The sequence below is a fragment of the Astatotilapia calliptera genome, chromosome 7, assembly GCF_964374335.1.
Source record: "Astatotilapia calliptera chromosome 7, fAstCal68.1, whole genome shotgun sequence".
Taxonomy (NCBI): domain Eukaryota; kingdom Metazoa; phylum Chordata; class Actinopteri; order Cichliformes; family Cichlidae; genus Astatotilapia; species Astatotilapia calliptera.
In genome coordinates this window covers 35,260,595-35,283,224 of record NC_137428.1, presented here as the reverse complement: position 1 = coordinate 35,283,224, position 22,630 = coordinate 35,260,595, and the positions used below count along the sequence as shown (strand labels likewise).

The 22,630-nt window shown below is 42.2% G+C and overlaps 1 protein-coding gene across 1 annotated transcript in view; it reads left to right on the top strand.

Annotated features, from left to right (window-relative positions):
* Nucleotides 1-22,630, top strand: part of cacna1bb (calcium channel, voltage-dependent, N type, alpha 1B subunit, b) — a 157,877-nt gene that overhangs the window by 6,004 nt on the left and 129,243 nt on the right. Inside the window, exon 3 of the mRNA XM_080303293.1 lies at nucleotides 7,949-8,136. Within this exon, the coding sequence (XP_080159419.1) occupies nucleotides 7,949-8,136 (188 nt within the window). The remainder of the gene's footprint in view (nucleotides 1-7,948; nucleotides 8,137-22,630) is intronic.

Here is a 22,630-nt window from a genome sequence, read left to right as displayed (position 1 = left end):
TACCCATTGTGTAATGCAGTGATAAAGTATTATGAGAAGGGTTATTTGCACATTGCTAGTATCGGATAGAGTGTGAAGGCTATTGTGAAGGTTATTGTTTTGGTTATTTGTAAAATATGTGTGCGTCTGACTATATGCATAAGCATACATGTGTATGTGTGTGTTTTACCCCTGCTTGTAAGGGTGTGAGCAGTTGTGACAGCTTGCTAATGTACAGCACATGTGTTCTTGAGTTATTTTGGTCACACGGACACAGCGGGGTTTGAGCTGTGCAGCATTGGTAACTTTCTGGATGGTTATGTTTTCTTCTTCTCTTGTGTGTGTGTGTGTGTGTGTGTGTGTGTGTGTGTGTGTGTGTGTGTGTGTGTGTGTGTGTGCGTATTAACGAGTGAGTCATAATGCTAGTTAAAGTCACAAGGACCTAGTGTATTACATGTGTTAGACCTTGACCTCAACCTCTGCAGGGCAGAAAAGAGGTTAATCTCTTTAAATCTGTCTTTTGATACTTTGCCTTTAGATCACAAACCATATTGGAATGTAGTTACCGTGACAATCACTCACTGGTTTTAGACTGTGCACTCTGAAGCCTCAATATTATTGTTTTACTGGCACCATGTTGGGTTTTTTGGAGTGACTATGAAGTGACCATATTTATAGTCTGATTTGTCATAACTTTTCCGTTTTGTGGTAAGCTTTTCTTTGGCTGTCACTTCTTCACCCTGACCTGTCTGATTTGGCTCAGCAGAACTAAAATATATATCCTGCTGCTTTTACACACGCACTCACATAATGCTCAGCGATTCTCTGCGCGATCAACCTCTCACATGTTTAAGCTTGCTGCGGGAGATTTCACTTGTCATGTTTGCATAGTAAGCTAACGATTAATAAGACGATGTCAGAGGAATTGGTGCACAAATTATCATCACTCACCAATCAGTGCTGTCGCTCTCTATACACAGTTCGCGCGATTGCAAAGTGAAAGCAAAAAACAAGTGCAAATTCAAACGCGATTTCAATATGTCACATATTGACAGTGGCTCACCGATGCCAATGACATAATTACCCAGCTACATTTCCGAAAGAATGCAAAAGCATTGACATATATTTTTCCTTCCTACGATAGCCCGACGGGCAGGGCAGAGATAGATTTTGGTAACCCGACTGGATCTGATTGAGGAATCACTCATTTTTGGAAAAGAGAGTTTATTACAGAGAAATGGCTCTTTCCAAAATAAAAGCTATACTATCTGCTTCTTCTGGGCTATATTCTCAGCAGCATATTAAACATATCAGGTCCCCATAAGGAGATTCATGTGCTAACGGCTGTCTAAATGACTCGAGTAAAGTTTGTAGCATGCATGCTTGTTGTTTTTGTCTGCTTCCACTTGTCTTTGCACTAGGATGATGTCGGCGTAAATGTGCAGTCATATTCGTTGTGTTCCCACTAGTGCTGTCAGCGTAAATCTCGTTGAAATGACGTTAACGCCGCAACACGGCAAATCTTCGTTAACGAGCTACGGCGGATCGCCCCGTGCATGGGGCTGGACGGCCAACACGTTAACGAGCTAACTGCGCTAACACACTAGCTCCCACCCATGTAATTGAGCATTGCGTGGCACATCCAACATACTGTTTTACTTTAGTCCATGACTCGCTTACCTTCAGGGTCATACGTCACATGAAAACCAAAATAATTCCAAACGCCAGATCTGAATTAGGGTGGGGGAGGTTCAATTTGCCATGTTGCAAGGAGAGCTTAACTTCTGTCTCGCTAGCTTGCCCTGCGCTCAGTGAATCTGCGTTCAACTACTCCGCCTAGGCTGCACTGTCGAGCACAGATCGACTGAGCGCTCAACACAGACAGCATCGTCAGAAGGAAAGTTGATAAAATAAATTTAAAATTTTGTATTGTTCGATACATATGCGTACCGAACCGAAAGCACTGTATCAAACGGTTCAATATCGATACGAGTATCGTTGCCCCCCTAATATATATATTAGGGGGGCAACGATACTCGTATATATACAGTGGGGCAAAAAAGTATTTAGTCAGCCACCGATTGTGCAAGTTCCCCCACTTAAAATGATGACAGAGGTCAGTAATTTGCACCAGAGGTACACTTCAACTGTGAGAGACAGAATGTGAAAACAAAATCCATGAATCCACATGGTAGGATTTGTAAAGAATTTATTCGTAAATCAGGGTGGAAAATAAGTATTTGGTCACCTCAAACAAGGAAAATCTCTGGCTCTCACAGACCTGTAACGTCTTCTGTAAGAAGCTTTTCTGTCCCCCACTCGTTACCTGTATGAATGGCACCTGTTTGAACTCATCATCTGTATAAAAGACACCTGTCCACAGCCTCAAACAGTCAGACTCCAAACTCCGCCATGGCCAAGACCAAAGAGCTTTCGAAGGACACCAGGAAAAGTATTGTAGACCTGCACCAGACTGGGAAGAGTGAATCTACAATAGGCAAGCAGCTTGGTGTGAAAAAATCAACTGTGGGAGCAATCATCAGAAAATGGAAGACATACAAGACCACTGATAATCTCCCTCGATCTGGGGCTCCACGCAAGATCTCATCCCGTGGGGTCAAAATGATCATGAGAACGGTGAGCAAAGATCCCAGAACCACACGGGGGGACCTGGTGAATGACCTGCAGAGAGCTGGGACCAAAGTAACAAAGGTCACCATCAGTAACACACTACAACGGCAGGGAATCAAATCCCGCAGTGCCAGACGTGTTCCGCTGCTGAAGCCAGTGCATGTCCAGGCCCGTCTGAAGTTTGCCAGAGAGCACATGGATGATACAGCAGAGGATTGGGAGAATGTCATGTGGTCAGATGAAACCAAAGTAGAACTTTTTGGTATAAACTCAACTCGTCGTGTTTGGAGGAAGAAGAATACTGAGTTGCATCCCAAGAACACCATACCTACTGTGAAGCATGGGGGTGGAAACATCATGCTATGTGGCTGTTTTTCTGCCAAGGGGACAGGACGACTGATCCGTGTTAAGGACAGAATGAATGGGGCCATGTATCGTGAGATTTTGAGCCAAAACCTTCTTCCATCAGTGAGAACTTTGAAGATGAAACGAGGCTGGGTCTTCCAACATGACAATGATCCAAAACACACCGCCCGGGCAACAAAGGAGTGGCTCCGTAAGAAGCATTTGAAAGTCCTGGAGTGGCCTAGCCAGTCTCCAGACCTCAACCCCATAGAAAATCTGTGGCGGGAGTTGAAAGTCCGTGTTGCTCGGCGACAGCCCCAAAACATCACTGCTCCCGAGAAGATCTGCATGGAGGAATGGGCCAAAATACCAGCTACTGTGTGTGCAAACCTGGTAAAGACCTATAGTAAACGTTTGACCTCTGTTATTGCCAACAAAGGTTATGTTACAAAGTATTGAGTTGTATTTTTGTTATTAACCAAATACTTATTTTCCACCCTGATTTACGAATAAATTCTTTACAAATCCTACCATGTGGATTCATGGATTTTTTTTTTTCACATTCTGTCTCTCACAGTTGAAGTGTACCTCTGGTGCAAATTACTGACCTCTGTCATCATTTTAGGTGGGGGAACTTGCACAATCGGTGGCTGACTAAATACTTTTTTGCCCCACTGTATATATATACACTCAACAAAAATATAAACGCAACACCTTTGTTACTGCTCCCATTCCCCATGGGATGGACGTAGAGACCTAAAATTCATTCCAGATACACAATATAACCATCCCTCCCAAACAGTGGTCACAAATCAGTCCAAATGTGTGGTAGTGGGCACATCTGCTATATTGAGATAATCCATCCCACCTCACAGGTGTGCCACATCAGGATGCTGATCTGACATCATGAGTAGTGCACAGGTGTACCTCAGACTGCCCACAACAAAAGGCCACCCTGGAATGTGCAGTTTTGTCTCACAGCAAAATGCCACAGATGCCACAAGCAATGAGGGAGCGTGCAATTGGCATGCTGACAGCAGGAATGTCAACCAGATCTGTCGCCCGTGCATTGAATGTTCATTTCTCAACCATAAGCCGTCTCCACAGGCGTTTCAGAGAATATGGCAGCACATCCAACCGGCCTCACAACCGCAGACCTCGTGTAACCACACCAGCCCAGGACCTCCACATCCAGCAGGTTCACCTCCAAGATCGTCTGAGACCAGCCACCCAGACAGCTGCTGGAACAATTGGCTTGCACAACCAAACAATTTCTGCACAAACTGTCAGAAACCGTCTCAGGGACGCTCAACTGCATGCCCGTCGTCCTCATCGGGGTCTTGACCTGACTCCAGCTCGTCGCCGTAACAGACTTGTGTGGGCAAATGCTCACATTCGATGGCGTCTGGCACGTTGGAGAGGTGTGCGCTTCACGGATGAATCATGGTTCACATTGTTCAGGGCAGATGGCAGCTGAGAATGTCCCAGTTCTTGCATGGCCAGCATACTCACCGGACATGTCACCCATTGAGCATGTTCGGGATGTGCTTGACCGGCGTATACGACAGCGTGTACCAGTTCCCACGAATATCCAACAACCTCGCACAGCCATTGAAGTGGAGTGGACCAACATTCCACAGGCCACAATTGACAATCTGATAGACTCCATGCGACGATGTGTTGCACTGCATGAGGCAAATGGTGGTCACACCAGATACTGACCGGTTCTGGGTCCCCAGACCCCCAATAGCGCAAAAAAACTGCAGTCTGAGGTACACCTGTGCACTACTCATGATGTCAGATCAGCATCCTGATGTGGCACACCTGTGAGGTGGGATGGATTATCTCAATATAGCAGATGTGCCCACTACCACACATTTGGACTGATTTGTGACCACTGTTTGGGAGGGATGGTTATATTGTGTATCTGGAATGAATTTTAGGTCTCTACGTCCATCCCATGGGGAATGGGAGCAGTAACAAAGGTTTTGCGTTTATATTTTTGTTGAGTGTATATATGCCATCGGACTTGTTTTAAATAATAACATGCTATTTAAGGTTATCATTTCTTATAAAACTGAAGAAGTGTAGCCAGCCAAAGAAAATGAAGACCTCAGAGGGGTCCCATATCACCTGTAAACACTGAGTCCAGCTGACACGGCACCTGTCAGTGGGAAGGAAAGGACACATTTCACTGGAGTGACACCAGGGGGATGTTGGCTTTGCAATATGGCTCTGCAAATCATCGTTAAAACTTGGCTCGACTTGTGATCAGCCACTACGCCTCATGAAACTCTGGAGGCACAAGGCATATGTTATACTCAGAGTATTTATTCTTTATTCTAGTTTCCATCTGCTGACATGTGTGCCAGCACATCCTTTAACCAAACTTTCTGCAGCCTGTCATGTACACCAATATTATTGTTTGTCACTTTGAGAATCCCAGAAAAGATTCCATTCCTTTGTTAGACAGCTTCCACGGCAGGTTGGAAAAAATTATTTTACAACATTCATTTCAGATATATAAAATATATAGAGCTCACCAAGTCCAAATTTACAATCCGAGATGGCAGCAGTGCATGTAGTAAAACTCTAAAATATATAATCTGTGCTGCTGAGTCGTTAAACAAGCCACACATAGAATACTGATGAGATTCTTCCCATGAACATGCTGTGGTGGTGTTTTCAAGCGCAACAAAAGTAGGCATTATGCTGTAATGCTAGCGATGCATGAAAGTTTCTACTTCACAAAGGAGCAAAACAAATTTTGTTTATCCGAGCTTTTCCAGCTTACCACTGGAAAGCACTGAACTCAGGAGTGACGTTACTCCCAGCTCTGACATCCAAGGGAAACTGAATGCAGAATACGACTAAATCATGCTTATCCAGCAGGATGGTTTACAGTGTTCTGGCAGCTGATGCAATTACAGAGATGGTGTAGATTCAGAGCTTCAAGTGAAAGCACACAAATTGCAGTTTGCTTGATTTGATGATATCTGAATTCTTTCCATACAAAACATAAACAGTTCAAGTGCATTGAAGTACTTTTATTTGTTGTTGTTTTTTACTGCTCTGCGTATCAATTATTTCTGTTTATATCCACAATAAAACAGTTGTTATTGAGTTGTGTTTCTTTTAGTGATCATGCAATGCACATTTTCTTGATGAATCTCCTGACACCATCATCTAAGTTTCTCTGGCTTTGGCCAGGCGCTGGTGGTGATGCAAAGAAAAGATTAGAAAATGAAATAAAAGTCCGTAAAACATCATTCTTATATTTCATTACAGCTATTTTCACTCATTTCTCAACATCAATCAGCAAAGCTGGTGTTTAACCTGACTTCTCCCTACCATAAACTCTGTGTGACGGTGCAGCTCATTGTTCAGTGCATTCACTGCTGCACCCATCATATGTGCTGCCTCCTCTTTGCTCCATCCAAGCAGCCTTATTATATAAACAACATGCTATATTTCTAATAGTGCCAATGTGTCTGAAGCCTTTTCCTGTTGCGTGCTACATGTTAGAAAGGACATCAATGGAAAATATCCTGACCTGACTTACAAGAAAGGATGTCCCAAGTTCATCTGTGCCATCTTCTTTTCTGTTAAGTTAAAGAAGATACAAGAAATCTATTTTACAGATGTAGGTCGAGCTATGGTGTCATCAGTATAGATGAGGAGCTAAAAGATTTGCTGCTAGTTAAGTGCCTCAGCTGCAATGATAGCGTCATTCTTTTAAAGTGAGCCAAGCCAGAGAGCCAAGCTTGTAATTCCCAAGATGATTGTTGGACTGACCTTCACCTGTGGACCCGAGCTTTGTGCAGTGATTGAAAGCATGAGGCTGCAGCTTGACTCAGAGTTACAGGTTACTAGGTCAGTGGTCCTCACCTGAGAAAACCAGTGAATGTGGGTTGGAGCAGATTGTCAAGGGGGCCAGAGGCCTGTACCAGAACTGCACTCAAGTGCGGAGGCAGAATAGTTGAACTAAAGAAGTTTTATTTACAACAACACAGGGAAAACAAGGAGAGACAAACCAGGGACCTTAGCATGGCGTTATACACAATATAATGGTTAGTGGGTGGACACTAGTGTGGTGGCGAAACAAAAACCTAGAAACTTGACTTCATACACAATTCATTACAAGGCAGAGAATCCTAGTGTGGCAGCCCGAGGTACATTACATAAGCAGTGACTGGTGGCGTGGTGCTCACGGTGCACACTAAAGGGAGAGAGAGAGAAATGGTGTTAGTGGGTGCATGGGTTGGGCCAGAGATTATAGTGAATACTGAAATGGACTGCCTTACTTGGGTAGGAGGAGGCTGAGGCAGAGGTCCGAGTGGGTGGCAGAGGAGTGTTTAGGAGGTCTGACCTGAGTTTCCTAGGCCCCTGCGTGGGGTGGTGAAGGCAGGCAGGTAGTGCGGTTGGTGATACTGGAGTGTGACTGAGAATACTGAGAGGGTTTGTGTCCAGAATCCAAAAGGTGAACCTTAGTGGTGGTGTTGTGCCATAGCAGGCTGGCAGAGCAGGAGACCCGCCGACAAGGTAAGCAAACAAGGAACTTGGCTCTTAAGCTAGAGGCTGTTACCAACTTAGGTGGGTTGGTGAACTGGCCTAAATACCCTCCCTTGATTGCCCAGAATGAACTCCAGGTGTGCTGCTGGGGTGAGTGGATGGTAGGCCCGCAGCAAGGTGGGTACAGGAGGCAGGGATCCACACAGGCCACACCCAGCTGCTCACGTAGACTATGACACAGATGTGACTAATGGACCTGTGGTGTATTTTTCTTTGTAAGTGTTGTAGCCATGAACGATGACTGATTAGGAGTAGATGGTTGGACTTTTTGGAAGAATGTGAAACATTTTGGAAACATTGGGATAACACTGGTTGGTTACGCACACAAGTGCAGGAACAAGCCTATGCTGTATATGTCTAGTAGATTTAAACAGGCTGGCAGAATCATTTTCCTTTCTCTCTGTATCTCTCTTTTGGTCAGATGAGAGAACAGCTGACTGGCCTTGTGGTAATGAGCCCCCAGCGAGGACCTGTCCCAGTGGGAGCGAGTGTAAAGTGTACTGGACCGGACCCAACTTTGGTATTACCAACTTCGACAACATCCTTTTCGCAGTGCTTACAGTCTTCCAGTGCATTACCATGGAGGGCTGGGTGGACATCCTTTACAGCGTGAGTCTATCCACACTAAAACTTTGAACATCCACTTATTTGTTATATTATCCACAGAGATGTTATTTTTCCTCATTCTTCATCAACTTTTCCAGTTTTATTATCTCCATATTTTTATCTCTCTTTTTTGATAATGATATCAGGACATGTATTTTGCTGATCTGAAGAGCTTGAACCCTTGTTCTAATTCTATGCACTGATCACAATAGTTTTATACTGTAGATACTTGTGGCTTGACTTCATTTCTTGTTCTATTTTTGCATTGAGATAAACCATGAAAGTGCATGAATCTCATGACCTTTCCTCTAGCACTTCCCTCAGTGCAACCTTTACAGTGTTGGCCTACCACTGGAGGTTAAGGTTAGACGAGCAGAATCATGCTGTTTTTAGCTTGTTTACCTGGCAGAACTTTAAATTTTCTGAAAAAAAAATTGTGCTTTGGGTCTGTGTGACCTCTTTCCTCCACACTCACATGGAGCACACATTGACACCTGGAACCACGAAGGTATTTCACATTGATTCATTCATAAAACTTGCAGACTTTGGACTACTTCATCTTTGACCATGCCTTTTTGTATGCATACTGTAAAACAATTGCTCAAATGTTGAACAAGTAAACAGGGGTCCGCTTCAGTGTGTCAGTGTCAGTCTAGGTTTCTGTTTGTATGGTAGTGTCACTGTTCAGTGTTAGTGTCCCTGTGCATTCACATCCACAGAATACGAGTCAGTCTGTTTCTTTTAAACGGAAACAGGAAAAAAGTCTTACGCTTCAACGCTTCATAAAAAAGACCAGCCCCCAAACAAATTAGAAGTTAAATGACCATAAATGAAATGAGAGAAGAGCTTAAAGAAGAATGTTGTCCACTCACTGGTGTTTATCTCCGATTGGTTATGATAAAGCAATCAGCAGTAACAAGTAAGTACGTAATGGAAAAATACATAAAAATTATCAGTCGTGTTGAAGAGATTGTTCAACCCAAAGAGAGACAGAGAACCAGAGTGCACTTGAGTGGAGTCAGAAAGTCACTTAAATTAAAAGATGCAAAGCGCTGCACACTGATGGCAGGAAAAAAATGTCTCAAAATGAGAAAAGAGTAAGCGAGAGAAAACGTGAGATATCCAACAACAATCTGACAAAGGTTGAGACAGACTAAAAGCAAACACACATGGAGGGAAGGACAGTAAGGAGTCTGTAAACTAAATCAGGCAGTAATGAGAGCAGAAAACTGGAAGGGAAAAGCCAGACAGAGGGAAACACAAGCAGGCACAATAAAAAGAAAAAAACACTTAGCAAAACAAGAGCTGGATATACAAATAAAAAATAACAAACACTAAGGATAATTACATGGATAATATAAATCTGTGAATCATGTTATTCGAGATGCTCTTTCTTCTTATGACGTTTTCAGTCCTGCTAAGGGAACACGAGGCACTCCCAGGTCAGACAAGATATATAATCTCACCAGCGAGTTCTGGGTCTATACTGCGGGGCCTCCTCCTTTTGGGCATGCCCACAAAGGGAGACATCCCGATCATATACCCAAACCACCTCAGCTGGCTTTTCAGTGGGAAGGAGTGAGTCTAGTTTGAGCTCCCTCAGGATGTCTAGGAGTACGTGATGTGAAATAGAGTAGTGGCACTAACATTGCAGTATACGACAAATGAAAGACATAAAAATCAGAGAGGAAGCTTTTTAAATTACAGGCTGTGGTCTGCAAAGCAAGTAGAAAAATGTGATATTTTTATTGGAATACCAGTTAAAGCATAAAGATGTGATCAATTGTGGCTGGAAGGAAAGGGAAAGATAAGCAATTTGGTTGGCATATTGAAAATTAAAGACTCACCCAAGATTCATTATGCACATTCACAAACATCACAGAAGAAACAACAACACTGGCTGTTTTTTCCAAAAGAAAGCGGCTGTAAATTTACTCTGTGGTTTTATTTTAGGGCATGAAGATGCCTCTTTCTCCCAGAGCCTTCTTAATTCTGTCAAACATAAATCTTAGATTTATTTTCTGTTTGTTTGTTGTGATGCAAAGACACATTTTCCACAGCTGGAGCCACCAGAGCACATTAAAGGATGAGAGGAAACATAAGAAAAGAGGGAGCCTAAATGTCACGTAACATTCTGTGCTTGGACTCAAAACAGAGATTTCTTGTGTCTTAGACAACTGGGTCACTGGGTTAAACCCCTCCAGCCTTTTAAGTTTCTAGTACTTTTCGTTTCTATCATAGACCCAGACAGTTTTGTTATCTAAACTCCAGCACCTCTTTTTTTTTTCAGTGCAGACAAAAGCGTGATAGTGCCTTGTGAAAACACACGATGCTAGAATTCAAGAGAAAAGATTCCCTAAAGGATGCGGGCTGTTCAGCCAAGCAGAATTAGGAAATAGCAACATGTCTGGGCCGATGTGGCAATGTCCATTTTTATCCAGAGCTTCTTGTTTTTTATTATTTTAACCCAATTAAAAACTGTAAACCAAAGTATCATTTATTGCAGTAGTAGTACTTACCAAATGTTGGGGATTTAGATGATTAAAGTTGTAGCTGCATGTCTTTAACTAAAGAGACATTCAGCTGCCCTGTATTGTGGTTTAATTCACAGTTCAAATTTCTTTGCATCTTAGTAATTAGCAGGGACATTATGGTTTGGTTTGGTTAGGTTATTTAAAGGTTTTTAAGCAGAATTACACACAGTAATGTACAGATTTGCATTAAAAAAAATTACCAGACAAAATGACCTCCAAATCTGAGGCCATGGTTCTCAGCCGGAAAAGGGTGGAGTGCCCACTCCGGGTCAGGGATGAGTTCCTGCCCCAAGTGGAGGAGTTCAAGTATCTCGGGGTCTTGTTCGCGAGTGATGGGAGAAGGGAGCCGGAGATCAACAGACGGTCCGTCACGGTGAAGAGAGAGCTGAGTGTAAAAGCGAAGCTCTCAATTTACCGGTCGATCTACGTCCCTCCCTCACCTATGGCCACGAGCTGTGGGTAGTGACCGTAAGAACGAGATCGCGGATACAAGCGGCGGAAATGAGCTTCCTCCGAAGGGTGGCTGGCCTCTCCCTTAGAGATAGGGTGAGAAGTTCAGCCATCCAGGAGGGGCTCAGAGTAGAGCCGCTGCTGCTCCACATCGAAAGGAACCAGCTGAGGTGGTTTGGGCATCTGACAAGGATGCCTCCTGGGCGCCTCCTGGGCGCGGTGTTCCAGGCATGTCCCACCGGGAGGAGGCCCCAGGGCAGACCCAGGACACGCTGGAGAGATTATATATCTTGGCTGGCCTGGGAACGCCTTGGTGTTCCCCCGGATAAGCTGGAGGAGGTGGCTGGGGAGAGGGAGGTCTGGGCTTCTCTGCTTAGGCTGCTGGCCCCGTTACCTGGCCCCGGATAAAGCGGATGAAGATGGATGGATGGAAATCACCAGACATTAGGCGTGCCACAAATTAAAAGTAATTAGCTGAACTGCAGAAGGATTCTATATCATTAAAGATACAAAAAAGCAGGACATTATGTATCATTTTCATGCAAACCAAACTGAAACTGGAAAAATTAGGAGATCGTGTTCTCCAAAAGTATCACAAACTAATCTGGATGCACAGAGACTCATGTCAGACTGCTCATGTTAGATATTGTCTAATTTTTGTTTCCATGAATATTTCCCAGTTACATGCAAGCCTGTCTTAAAAGCATTTTTCATTTCCCGCTGCATTCTTCCTTGTTACTCCTTTAAACCCCCACTGTGATGTTTTCATTGCCTTCATTTCAAAGGCAGAGAATCTGTCTGCAAAACTGCCACAAATACTGTGACCTCACTAAATCAGAGGGAATACATAATCGCCTTGGTGCTGTTGGTGTGATCCTCCTTTAAATGCATATGCAATGATTAGACAGCTGCACCTTGCAAACGCTTGAACGGGTGACAAAGTGCGACTCCAGCCTGGTGAATGGCTCATACAATATGCATCTGAAAAACATAAGTGCATTTGCCCTAATTATGGGTGATTAATGATGAATTCATCCATTTATTTGCTCAATAAATAAATACAGCTAAATTCTGTTAATTCTGTTTCTTTTTCCTGTTTTCCTCTGTTAATCATCCCTTGCTCTCCCTGTGTTTACATCCTTCTTTCAATTCCCCCAAACACGTCTCCTTTGCTTTTCCCTGCCTTATTTCTTTCTCTTTTCCCCTGCATTCTCTTCTCCCACAAGAAAGCAGCTAACTGGTACTACAGTGGGAGCCACTTACAGAGCCATCTTTCCTTCTTTTCTTCTTCTCGCTCTTCCTCAATTCACTTCAAACATCTCCTGTTGCTTTTCTGGCTCATTATCCTAAGCATTGCAGCCATGCACCGCTGTGATCCAAGAATGCCTTTCCTCTCAGTCAGAACATTTTCTTTGCATTTTCAGCCTTTTACATTTCGTTCTGCTCAAAGTCATCCCTTTTTGATACACCAGTTATTTTTACTCTGACCAGTTTGTTTTGGCTTTTATCGCTGTATTTCTTGCCCACGTCTCCAACAAGAAAATTGTGTCCATGCACAAATGCAGAATGTGCATATACCTTCATTTCATCGTCTTTATGCCTGGTCCTTTTTTTTTTCTCTGCCATTGTGGAAATGTTTGTATGTGCATGAGCCTGATTTCTGCTCCCATATTTATTGATGAGTAACTGTAGACACTCCTATATCACTTAGTGTGAAACTGAGTCACTTATTGAGATGTGGAGAAAAGGCAATGTGCTGAAGAAATTGTGTTAGAGGCTATCAACTCTGTAATTTCAAAGCAAAGTCAACTGTAAAGGTAAAAACTAACAACACTTATACTCATCTGGCCAACCTCAGATACCTCGAATAAATAAAAAAATAAACCTGATAAAATTTGGTGCATACTACAAATGTCTTCACACACTTCTGTGTGCGATGGAAATTGTTATGACAAGAAATGCAAGCTCTTAGAAGTTAGAATTTACAAAAAAACTGCCGCCCCTTATTTTTTCCACACTTCATCAGTCTTTTCTACTTATTTTTCTTTTGGGGTAGCCAATCATCTGGCTCTCTCTCACCTTATTCCTAGCATCCTCCTCTGTCACACCAACCCTCTGCATGTCCTCCTTCACTGCATCTGTGAATGGTCTCTGTGGTCTTTCTCTCAACATCCTCTGTGTGATGTACAGGGAGTGCAGAATTATTAGGAAAATGAGTATTTTGTCCACATCATCCTCTTCATGCATGTTGTCTTACTCCAAGCTGTATAGGCTCGAAAGCCTACTACCAATTAAGCATATTAGGTGATGTGCATCTCTGTAATGAGAAGGGGTGTGGTCTAATGACATCAACACCCTATATCAGGTGTGCATAATTATTAGGCAACTTCCTTTCCTTTGGCAAAATGGGTCAAAAGAAGGACTTGACAGGCTCAGAAAAGTCAAAAACAGTGAGATATCTTGCAGAGGGATGCAGCAGTCTCAAAATTGCAAAGCTTCTGAAGCGTGATCATCGAACAATCAAGCGTTTCATTCAAAATAGTCAACAGGGTCGCAAGAAGCGTGTGGAAAAACCAAGGCGCCAAATAACTGCCCATGAACTGAGAAAAGTCAAGCGTGCAGCTGCCAAGATGCCACTTGCCACCAGTTTGGCCATATTTCAGAGCTGCAACATCACTGGAGTGCCCAAAAGCACAAGGTGTGCAATACTCAGAGACATGGCCAAGGTAAGAAAGGCTGAAAGACGACCACCACTGAACAAGACACACAAGCTGAAACGTCAAGACTGGGCCAAGAAATATCTCAAGACTGGTTTTTCTAAGGTTTTATGGACTGATGAAATGAGAGTGAGTCTTGATGGGCCAGATGGATGGGCCCGTGGCTGGATTGGTAAAGGGCAGAGAGCTCCAGTCCCACTCAGACGCCAGCAAGGTGGAGGTGGAGTACTGGTTTGGGCTGGTATCATCAAAGATGAGCTTGTGGGGCCTTTTCGGGTTGAGGATGGAGTCAAGCTCAACTCCCAGTCCTACTGCCAGTTTCTGGAAGACACCTTCTTCAAGCAGTGGTACAGGACGAAGTCTGCATCCTTCAAGAAAAACATGATTTTCATGCAGGACAATGCTCCATCACACGCGTCCAAGTACTCCACAGCGTGGCTGGCAAGAAAGGGTATAAAAGAAGAAAAACTAATGACATGGCCACCTTGTTCACCTGATCTGAACCCCATTGAGAACCTGTGGTCCATCATCAAATGTGAGATTTACAAGGAGGGAAAACAGTACACCTCTCTGAACAGTGTCTGGGAGGCTGTGGTTGCTGCTGCACGCAATGTTGATGGTGAACAGATCAAAACACTGACAGAATCCATGGATGGCAGGCTTTTGAGTGTCCTTGCAAAGAAAGGTGGCTATATTGGTCGCTGATTTGTTTTTGTTTTGTTTTTGAATGTCAGAAATGTATATTTGTGAATGTGGAGATGTTATATTGGTTTCACTGGTAAAAATAAATGTTTGAAATGGGTATATATTTGTTTTTTGTTAAGTTGCCTAATAATTATGCACAGTAATAGTCACCTGCACACACAGATATCCCCCTAAAATAGCTAAAACTAAAAACTACTTCCAAAAACATTCAGCTTTGCTATTAATGAGTTTTTTGGGTTCATTGAGAACATGGTTGTTGTTCAATAATAAAATTATTCCTCAAAAATACAACTTGCCTAATAATTCTGCACTCCCTGTACACACTATCCCTTCTCCTTAAAACCTTAACATCTTAATCTCTGCCACCTCCAGCTCTGCCCCCTGTCTTTTTGTCAGTGTCACCATCTTCAAACCATACATCACAGCAGGTTTCACTGCTGTCTTGTAAACTTTCCTTTTCACTCTTGCTACTTCTGTCACAAATCACCCCACTCTTCTCCATCCCTGCCTGCCCTCGCTCCTTTAACTGACTTGTGCACTATTCATTGCTTTGGATGGTTGATCTAAGGTATTTCAACTCCAGTCTTCACTTGCTCTCATAAAAACACATTTTCAGACACATGTGAACTCATAATTGTCCCACAAATCATCTTGGAAAAGAAAATGGACCCCACACAAAAAGTTATGACATAACACTGTTTACCATCAGGTGCTCAGTTGAGATCTGTGCACTTACATCCAATAATTGGTTGGCCAAACCATTCTTCTTCTCTCTTCATACCTGTGTATCTAAAGTCTGCAGTCTGCACACCAAGACCAAACAGCTATTCTGTCCATAGTGCTCCATTAACCTCCAGTAGCTGTGTGCCTGCACAAAATCCGCCTTTGCATTCAGGAGACAGAACACCTCTCGTAGTGTTGTGTTTTTCCACAATCAGTTATGTAGTTTCACATTTGGATGTCTAATTTTTACAAATATTTTATTCCATGATTTAATTTAGAATATTTTGAGAACCTTGCCAGACATGCCATTTCCTGCACACATCAGGGATGTCAATGATTAGAGATCATGTAAGCATATGATTAAGGGAGGCTGGCTAGTTTTTAAAGTACTTTGGCTCATCTAATTGCTGTTTTGGGGTTTTATTTCACCACTCATATGCAGTATTGGGCTCAGTGGACAGTGTTTGTGTTCCTGGGTCATTGACCCAGTGATTTCAGTTTGTTCATGTTCAGTTTATTTTGCCACATCAATGTTGTTCTCACTTCCTGTTTTTCCCGTATCAGCTCGTCTCTCATGTCGTTAGCCAGATTATGTTCAGCTGTGTACTCACCGGTCTCTCATTATCATCCGCATCAGTCTGTGTGTTTAAGTCCTCAGTTTCCTCCAGTTCTTTGTCGTGTCATTGATGTTGATGTTGTCTACGCCATACGTGTTTCCAGTCCAGCCAGCCAGTTCTATCTTTTCAGTTCAGCCAGCTATCTCCGTTCAGTCAGCCCTCCGTTTCATGTCCTGTTTCATCCGCTCATCATAATAAATTCCCAGTCTTCACCTACCTGCGAGTCCTGCGTTTGGCTTCTTTCTTCCTCGCCACGACACAAAACCTGACAGTTTGATTTGCTATCTTTGAAAGACTTTACTTTTTTCTTTTTACATCTTTCTCTTTAGCCATAAAAATACTATATTAGTATTGGTTTAATATTCAAAATGTGTTGGAAAGTTATACTGAGGTTAAGTTAAATAAATTTCCCTCTAAAAAGTTTTTTAAACTAAGAAAATATTGCATGTCCTGTTGTCACATAATATAAAGAGTTGAGATTAGAATACTGTCTATAATGCTATTTAGCTGTTATACTGCGGTACTCATACTTTGATCTTTTTAGTGGTTTGTTATTTCTAGTATTGAGTATTACGTTTCTAAGGTTTTAAAATCTAAAACCAAATTCCTCCTAAACAGGTTTTTAATTTGCATGTGCTGTTGTGGCTATATTTTCTGTTTTCATGAGGTTGCAGTGGACGCATACAGTATATAGATTCCCCTTTTGTACCTTGTGATTTTATAGTAGCTCAGTGCTTATATTACTTTCTTTAAAGTCATCATCATTTTCAGTATGCATGTAACGGTATGAAATGAGCTCTGTTTCTACAGCAGTTTGGTAAAGTGAACAGTATAATACCAATAGCTTTCAAATTCTAAGATGTAAGGCATAGCCACAAGGTGACAGTAACCTTATAAATCCACATGCTGCTCATTTATCAGATTGCTTGTAGGAATTCTGGGTTACTTTTATTTCTTTAGGTTAAATATTTCAGAGGCAGTTGACATACTGTATGTGTCTGGGTGATTATTGTAGGTTACACAGTGCAAAACTTTTCACATTTGCAATTCAAACAGTCACCATTTTTCTGTGGTTATATTTCGTGAATGCAGCTTTGTAGCTATGTACAGTCCCGATCAAAAGTTTAAGACCTCTTGAAAAATGGCAACAAATCATATTTTGCATGGTTGGATCTTAGCAAGGTTCCAAGCAGAGCTTCAACATGCAATAAAAAGACATGAGAGTGAGACAAAACATTTTTTGAGCATGCAGTTTAATGAACTCAACGCTTAAACTGAGACAGCCCATATGGAAAAGATATATATAAATCTTATAAAGTTTGTATCTGTCTTGTGTGAAACTTGTATGAAAAGCATATAAGAGTGAAAACAGATATAAGATCCCTTGAAAAATTATATAATGAAACTTGTATGTTTTGGATACTTACTAAAACAATGTATGAAAGTAATGAGAAAGTGGCCACTTTCATGAGTAATCACATATAAGTTTTTACCATTTCTTTTCCATATGGGAGGCTGTTTTACAGCTGATCAATAGTTTAGGACCACATCCCTTTAAAAGGCCAAATCTGTGCATTGTCATTTTCTGTCAGATAGTTACACTGACGTATTGATAGCAAAGGCAAAAAAAAAATGTGTGGTCGGTTGTTGAACTGCATAAGCAGGGTCTCTCACAGTGCGCCATCACTGCTGAGGTCGGACGCAGTAAGAAAGTCATTTGGGACTTCTTAAATGATCCTGAGGCTTATGGAACAAAAAAGTGAAGTGGAAGACCCCCAAAAATTTCACCAGCACTGAGCCGGAGGATCCAGTTGGCTGTCCATCATGACACTGGGTGGTCCTTACGTTACTGGTGCAGACTGCAGCCCCATAACCATCAGACGGCATCTGAGACTGAAGGGCTTCAAAAACAAAAAACATCTTCAAAGGCCTCGTCTCCTTGAACGCCACAGAACTGGGTGTTTGGACGTTGCTAGAGAGCACCAAACATGGGACATTGAAAGGTGGAAGAAAGTTTTATTCTCAGATGAGAAAATATGTAATCTTGATGGTTCTGATGGTTTCCAACGTTACTGGCATGACAAGCTGATCCCACCTGAGATGTTTTCTACACACCATAGTGTGTGGGCACCATAAAGGTCTGGAGAGCTTTTCCCTTCGGTGGAACAATGGAGCTTCAGGAGGTGCAGGGGCTTCAAACAGCCGCTGGCTATGTCCAGATGCTTCAGAGAGCATCCCTCATGACTGAGGGCCCTCGTCTGTGTGGTAACGACTGGGTTTTTCAAAAGGACAACGCTGGACTTCTTCCAGGAGAATAACATCACTCTTTCGGACCATCCTGTGTGTTTCCCTGATCTAAATCCAATTGAGAACCTTTGGGGATGGAAGGCAAGGGAAGTTTACAACTTTTGTCCTATTTATCCCCATTAAAGTGTCCATGCAATAAACTGATGATGGCTTATGTTTTCCATGCAGTCTTTGTGACAGTGTAACATGTTACACTGTCACATATAAGGGAATAAAAAATTGACCTCTCACTGCAAAAAAACAAAGAAAGTCTCAGGACTCTAAAAATGGGGGATCAATTGCAGAATAAAGTAAGCTGGCAATTTAAATGTGGTTTATCAAAAATAAATAAACCAACAGAAAAACAGAAGGCATTTAAAGACGGTGTGGCAGGTTGTCAGGCAAACAAAACCAGATGGTAGGGTAAAGGTTGTGGCAAAAACAAGTAATCTAAGCAAAGAGACAGAAAAACAAGGCTGGAGAGTTTTATGGAAACACACAAAAAACAATCTGGAAGGGACCTGAAAGTTCTAAAGCGTAATATTCATTTAAGGTGTACTCATGCAAGGTAATCCAACTGTGCCCAAACATATTTGCCGTCGCCTGGCCTGTTTGAAGGGGTGGGTATGGGTGTGGTTCAGTTAGGCCTCAGTCACACTGGCGTAGAGACTAGTTCGTGACGCTCTGACAACCTCTGTTCAATGGGGAAAAAATGTGTAATCCCTGATGGACTGGCAAGTGGTTACTGGAGGTCAAGGGCCAAAAAAGTCACAAAGATACAACTGCATGGTAGACCCTTCAAACACCTGCCAAGTGCTCTCCAAGCAGCTGTGTAACTTTGAGGGCTGTGGCACAAACTGGAAACTGAGACGATTCACTTCAAAGTCAAATGTGCATCACAGCTAAAACCAAAAGTATTTCAACTTTTACTTTGTGCCCAGTCTGCATTGCACTCTTTGCAGTTTCACAACAGCTTAGGGAATAGTTAACAAGTTGCAGACACATCACTGTCTTCCATACAAACTACAAAATCAACAGATTTCCCATGCAATAGCCTCTATACGACCAATTTCACCTAACAGCAAGCAACTTCCTGCAACTCCTCACCAACCAGTAGTGAAATAAACGTTTTTTTTTTCTTAGCAACCTGTGATTACTATGCGTTCACTGAATGATCTCTAGGCCTGCATGATTGGGGCTTAGCAATCAGTTGAGATGTTAGGCCTAAATCATTAAGCACAGCGCAGGCCAGGAGGGGAGTGAAGATGGCAACCATTCATTCTCTGGTAACATGGCCTAGTGAAAATACATCCATTGCACTGACTTGTTTTAATAAATCCCAAAACCCAAATCAGACCTTATATTAAAGATTAATAGGATAGTGCTAAACAATTTTTCTTTGGCTTCCTCCATCAGGCTGTGTGAAGTGGGACGTTTGATTTTTCTTCCTCCTATCTTGACCAGAAAACTCTGGCAAAAATAATTTTAAATCTCGAGTGCTTTTTCTGTGATTAAATAAAGGTTAAATAAATAAAATATAATGAGCCGATCGAGTGGTAGCAACAGTCAAGAGGATCGGGCCACTGGGAGCTAAAGAAAATGTATAAAGATTTCATAAAGTACTGTTGCTGCAGTTGAACCAAAGGAATTATGGTGGGAGATAATTCTTAACGCTTTATTCACTCATAGCTAATATATTTACTTAGTCAGTTGAAGTCATTGACATTTCTAACTACAAACATTCATGGTGAAGGACCAGATGTAGTTCGTTTCAAAAGAAGCTTTTCCATAATAAACTTCCCTTGTGGGATATATTGAACTTAAAGTTATGTGAAATTCACTTTAGTGAAATCTAAATGAAAATGAATTTATTCTCTTTGGTAAATAACAATAATTCAAAAAGATCTGTCTTGAATTTTTCTGAGATTCCAACTATGACTAAACAGTATATGAGTCTGGGGGAGCTGTTTCCCCAAGTTCTCCTGGAGTAGATTACGTTATGAATTACACCTAATCCACACATATTAGAATGGTAAATGGCCTGTATTTATATAGCGCTTTACTAGTCCCTAAGGACCCCAAAGCGCTTTACATATCCAGTCATCCACACATTCACACACTGGTGATGGCAAGCTACATTGTAGCCACAGCCACCCTGGGGCGCACTGACAGAGGCGAGGCTGCCGGACACTGGCGCCACCGGGCCCTCTGACCACCACCAGAAGGCAACGGGTGAAATGTCTTGCCCAAGGACACAACGACCGAGACTGTCCAAGGCGGGGCTCGAACCGGCAACCTTCCGATTACAAGGCAAACTCCCAACTCTTGAGCCACGATCGCCCAGATAGAAGAGCAAGAGAAGGCTCAGATGAGTTGGAATGAGGCTGGAAGTTCAAGGGAGGGTTAACAAGGAAATACAGGAGATACAAAAACAAATTCAGCAGAATAGCATCGTAAGTGTACTTGTGTGAATGCAGGGAAGCGGAGGCATTAATATCCTGAACCCATATCAATTCATTCTTGGCAAAGAAGGGAAAGGGTGAAGTTTTTGATATCATAAAGTAAGAAGAATCATTCAGGCAGCTTTGTTCTGTAGATTTCATACTTTCTCTCACCCAGATTTCACCTTGCAGATTGATGACTGCGCTGCCGCTGCCCAGAAGGGGATCATTCAGACCTTCTTTTCTAATAGTGCAAAAAAAAGAACATGCAAAGTGTCTCTCCCCTTCATTACTATCTTGCCCCACAACCTCCGCCTGACAAGGCCGTTTCCTAGGATCCTGCAGTCTCACAGCAGCTGATATGGTGGAATGAAGCACTGCTGTCTTCCACGTTATCCTGTAGCTTGAGGGAGTGGTTACAATGAAGGTGCATGGCAATAGCACTGCAAGCAGCATTAACAATTAAGTGAGGAAATCCAGTTTGAATATTGTGAGCTTCATGACTTTTCTTTTTATAACCTTTTTCTCAACTAAGATGTTGCAGGTCAGAAAATGATCATTCGTTTGAAGAGGCCCTCTAACTCTCTAATTGTAACTAATGACGCAGCTACTTTTTTCTTGATGGTGTAAAGAAGTCTGAAAGACCAATCCAAGACCTGATATGCGCTGAAATCTGCAGTGAAGTCATTAAAACAAGAGGGCAACTTGGTAGGGGGCAGAATGTCACCAAACTCACTCAGCACTCCTTCTTGATGTTATAAGCATGAAGCAGGGGAAAGGGGAAGGCAAATGAAGAGAGATTTCAGCTTATGCTAATGATCAGAATGTTGCCAGCTGCTGCTGAGCTGTGCTTTTCCCTTGAGAAAAATATCCTCACGCTATCGGAGTTGTCTTTTTCAGCTGGAGGCCAGACTATGGTTGAATACAGATCCATCCAGAGAGAAATTATTACTCCAGAATATTCCAGATTTTCCTTGAATAATTTGCTCCCAACTAAATAATAATAATCGATTGCATTTATATAGCGCTTTTCTAGACACTAAAAGCACTTTACAATTCCACTATTCATTCACTCTCACGTTCACACACTGGTGGAGGCAATCCACAGTTGCAGCCACAGCTGCCCTGGGGCAGAGTGACAGAAGCGAGGCTGCAAGATGAGATTCCCAACCCCTTGAACCACGGTCGCCCAAAAAGTTGACTTGTTGTAATACTAACAGTATTTTTTTTGTTCCAGTATTTTTTTTTTTTACCAATACATTGTTGTTTCACAGGTGTGAGTCGCTTTTGTCCCAAACACAACATGCCTGTCCTAAAAACACCTAAAACACATTGAAATAACTTTAATTTTCACCTTAAGATTATATTTTAGATCATCATTTTAGATCTTGTTGCCAAAATGCACCAGGAACTAGATCCGAGCTGCACAGCCCATTCTGTCATTTTTCTCTCTCACTGTAATCCCCATGAATCGTTCTTTGGCTAAGTTAATTATTAGGGGTAGTTAACCTTTTAAGCCCACGGGAGAGGGCATGTACCCATTAAATATTCTTTGCATATGCAACTCTCACGTTTCTGGGTCATTTTGACCCAGCATTTTCAGTTTCTTGTATTTTGGTATTTTTCTGTATTATGGTTTATTTTCTGATTCTTTAGTTATCCTGTTTTGAATGTTATAATCCTAGGTTTCAGTGTTATTCTGGTTAAGAGTTTGTTCTTAGGTTTAGTTCAGTGTCTGGTCTGTGCCTATCATGTTTCCTGTTTTACTTTGAAAGTCTGTGTTCTAGGTGAATGTATTGAGTGTTGCTTCCTTTTGGTCTCGTCATGTCTGATTTCTCCCAGCTGTGCTCTCCTCCTGTGTCTCATTCCCCTCCTTATTCCCAGTGTATTTAAACCATAATACAGGAAAATACCAAAATATAAGAAACTGAAAATGCTGGGTCAAAATGACCCAGAACCGTGACAGAACCAGAGGAGTTGTACTTACATAACATGCATTATTAGAAAAATGTGTTAAAAAAAAA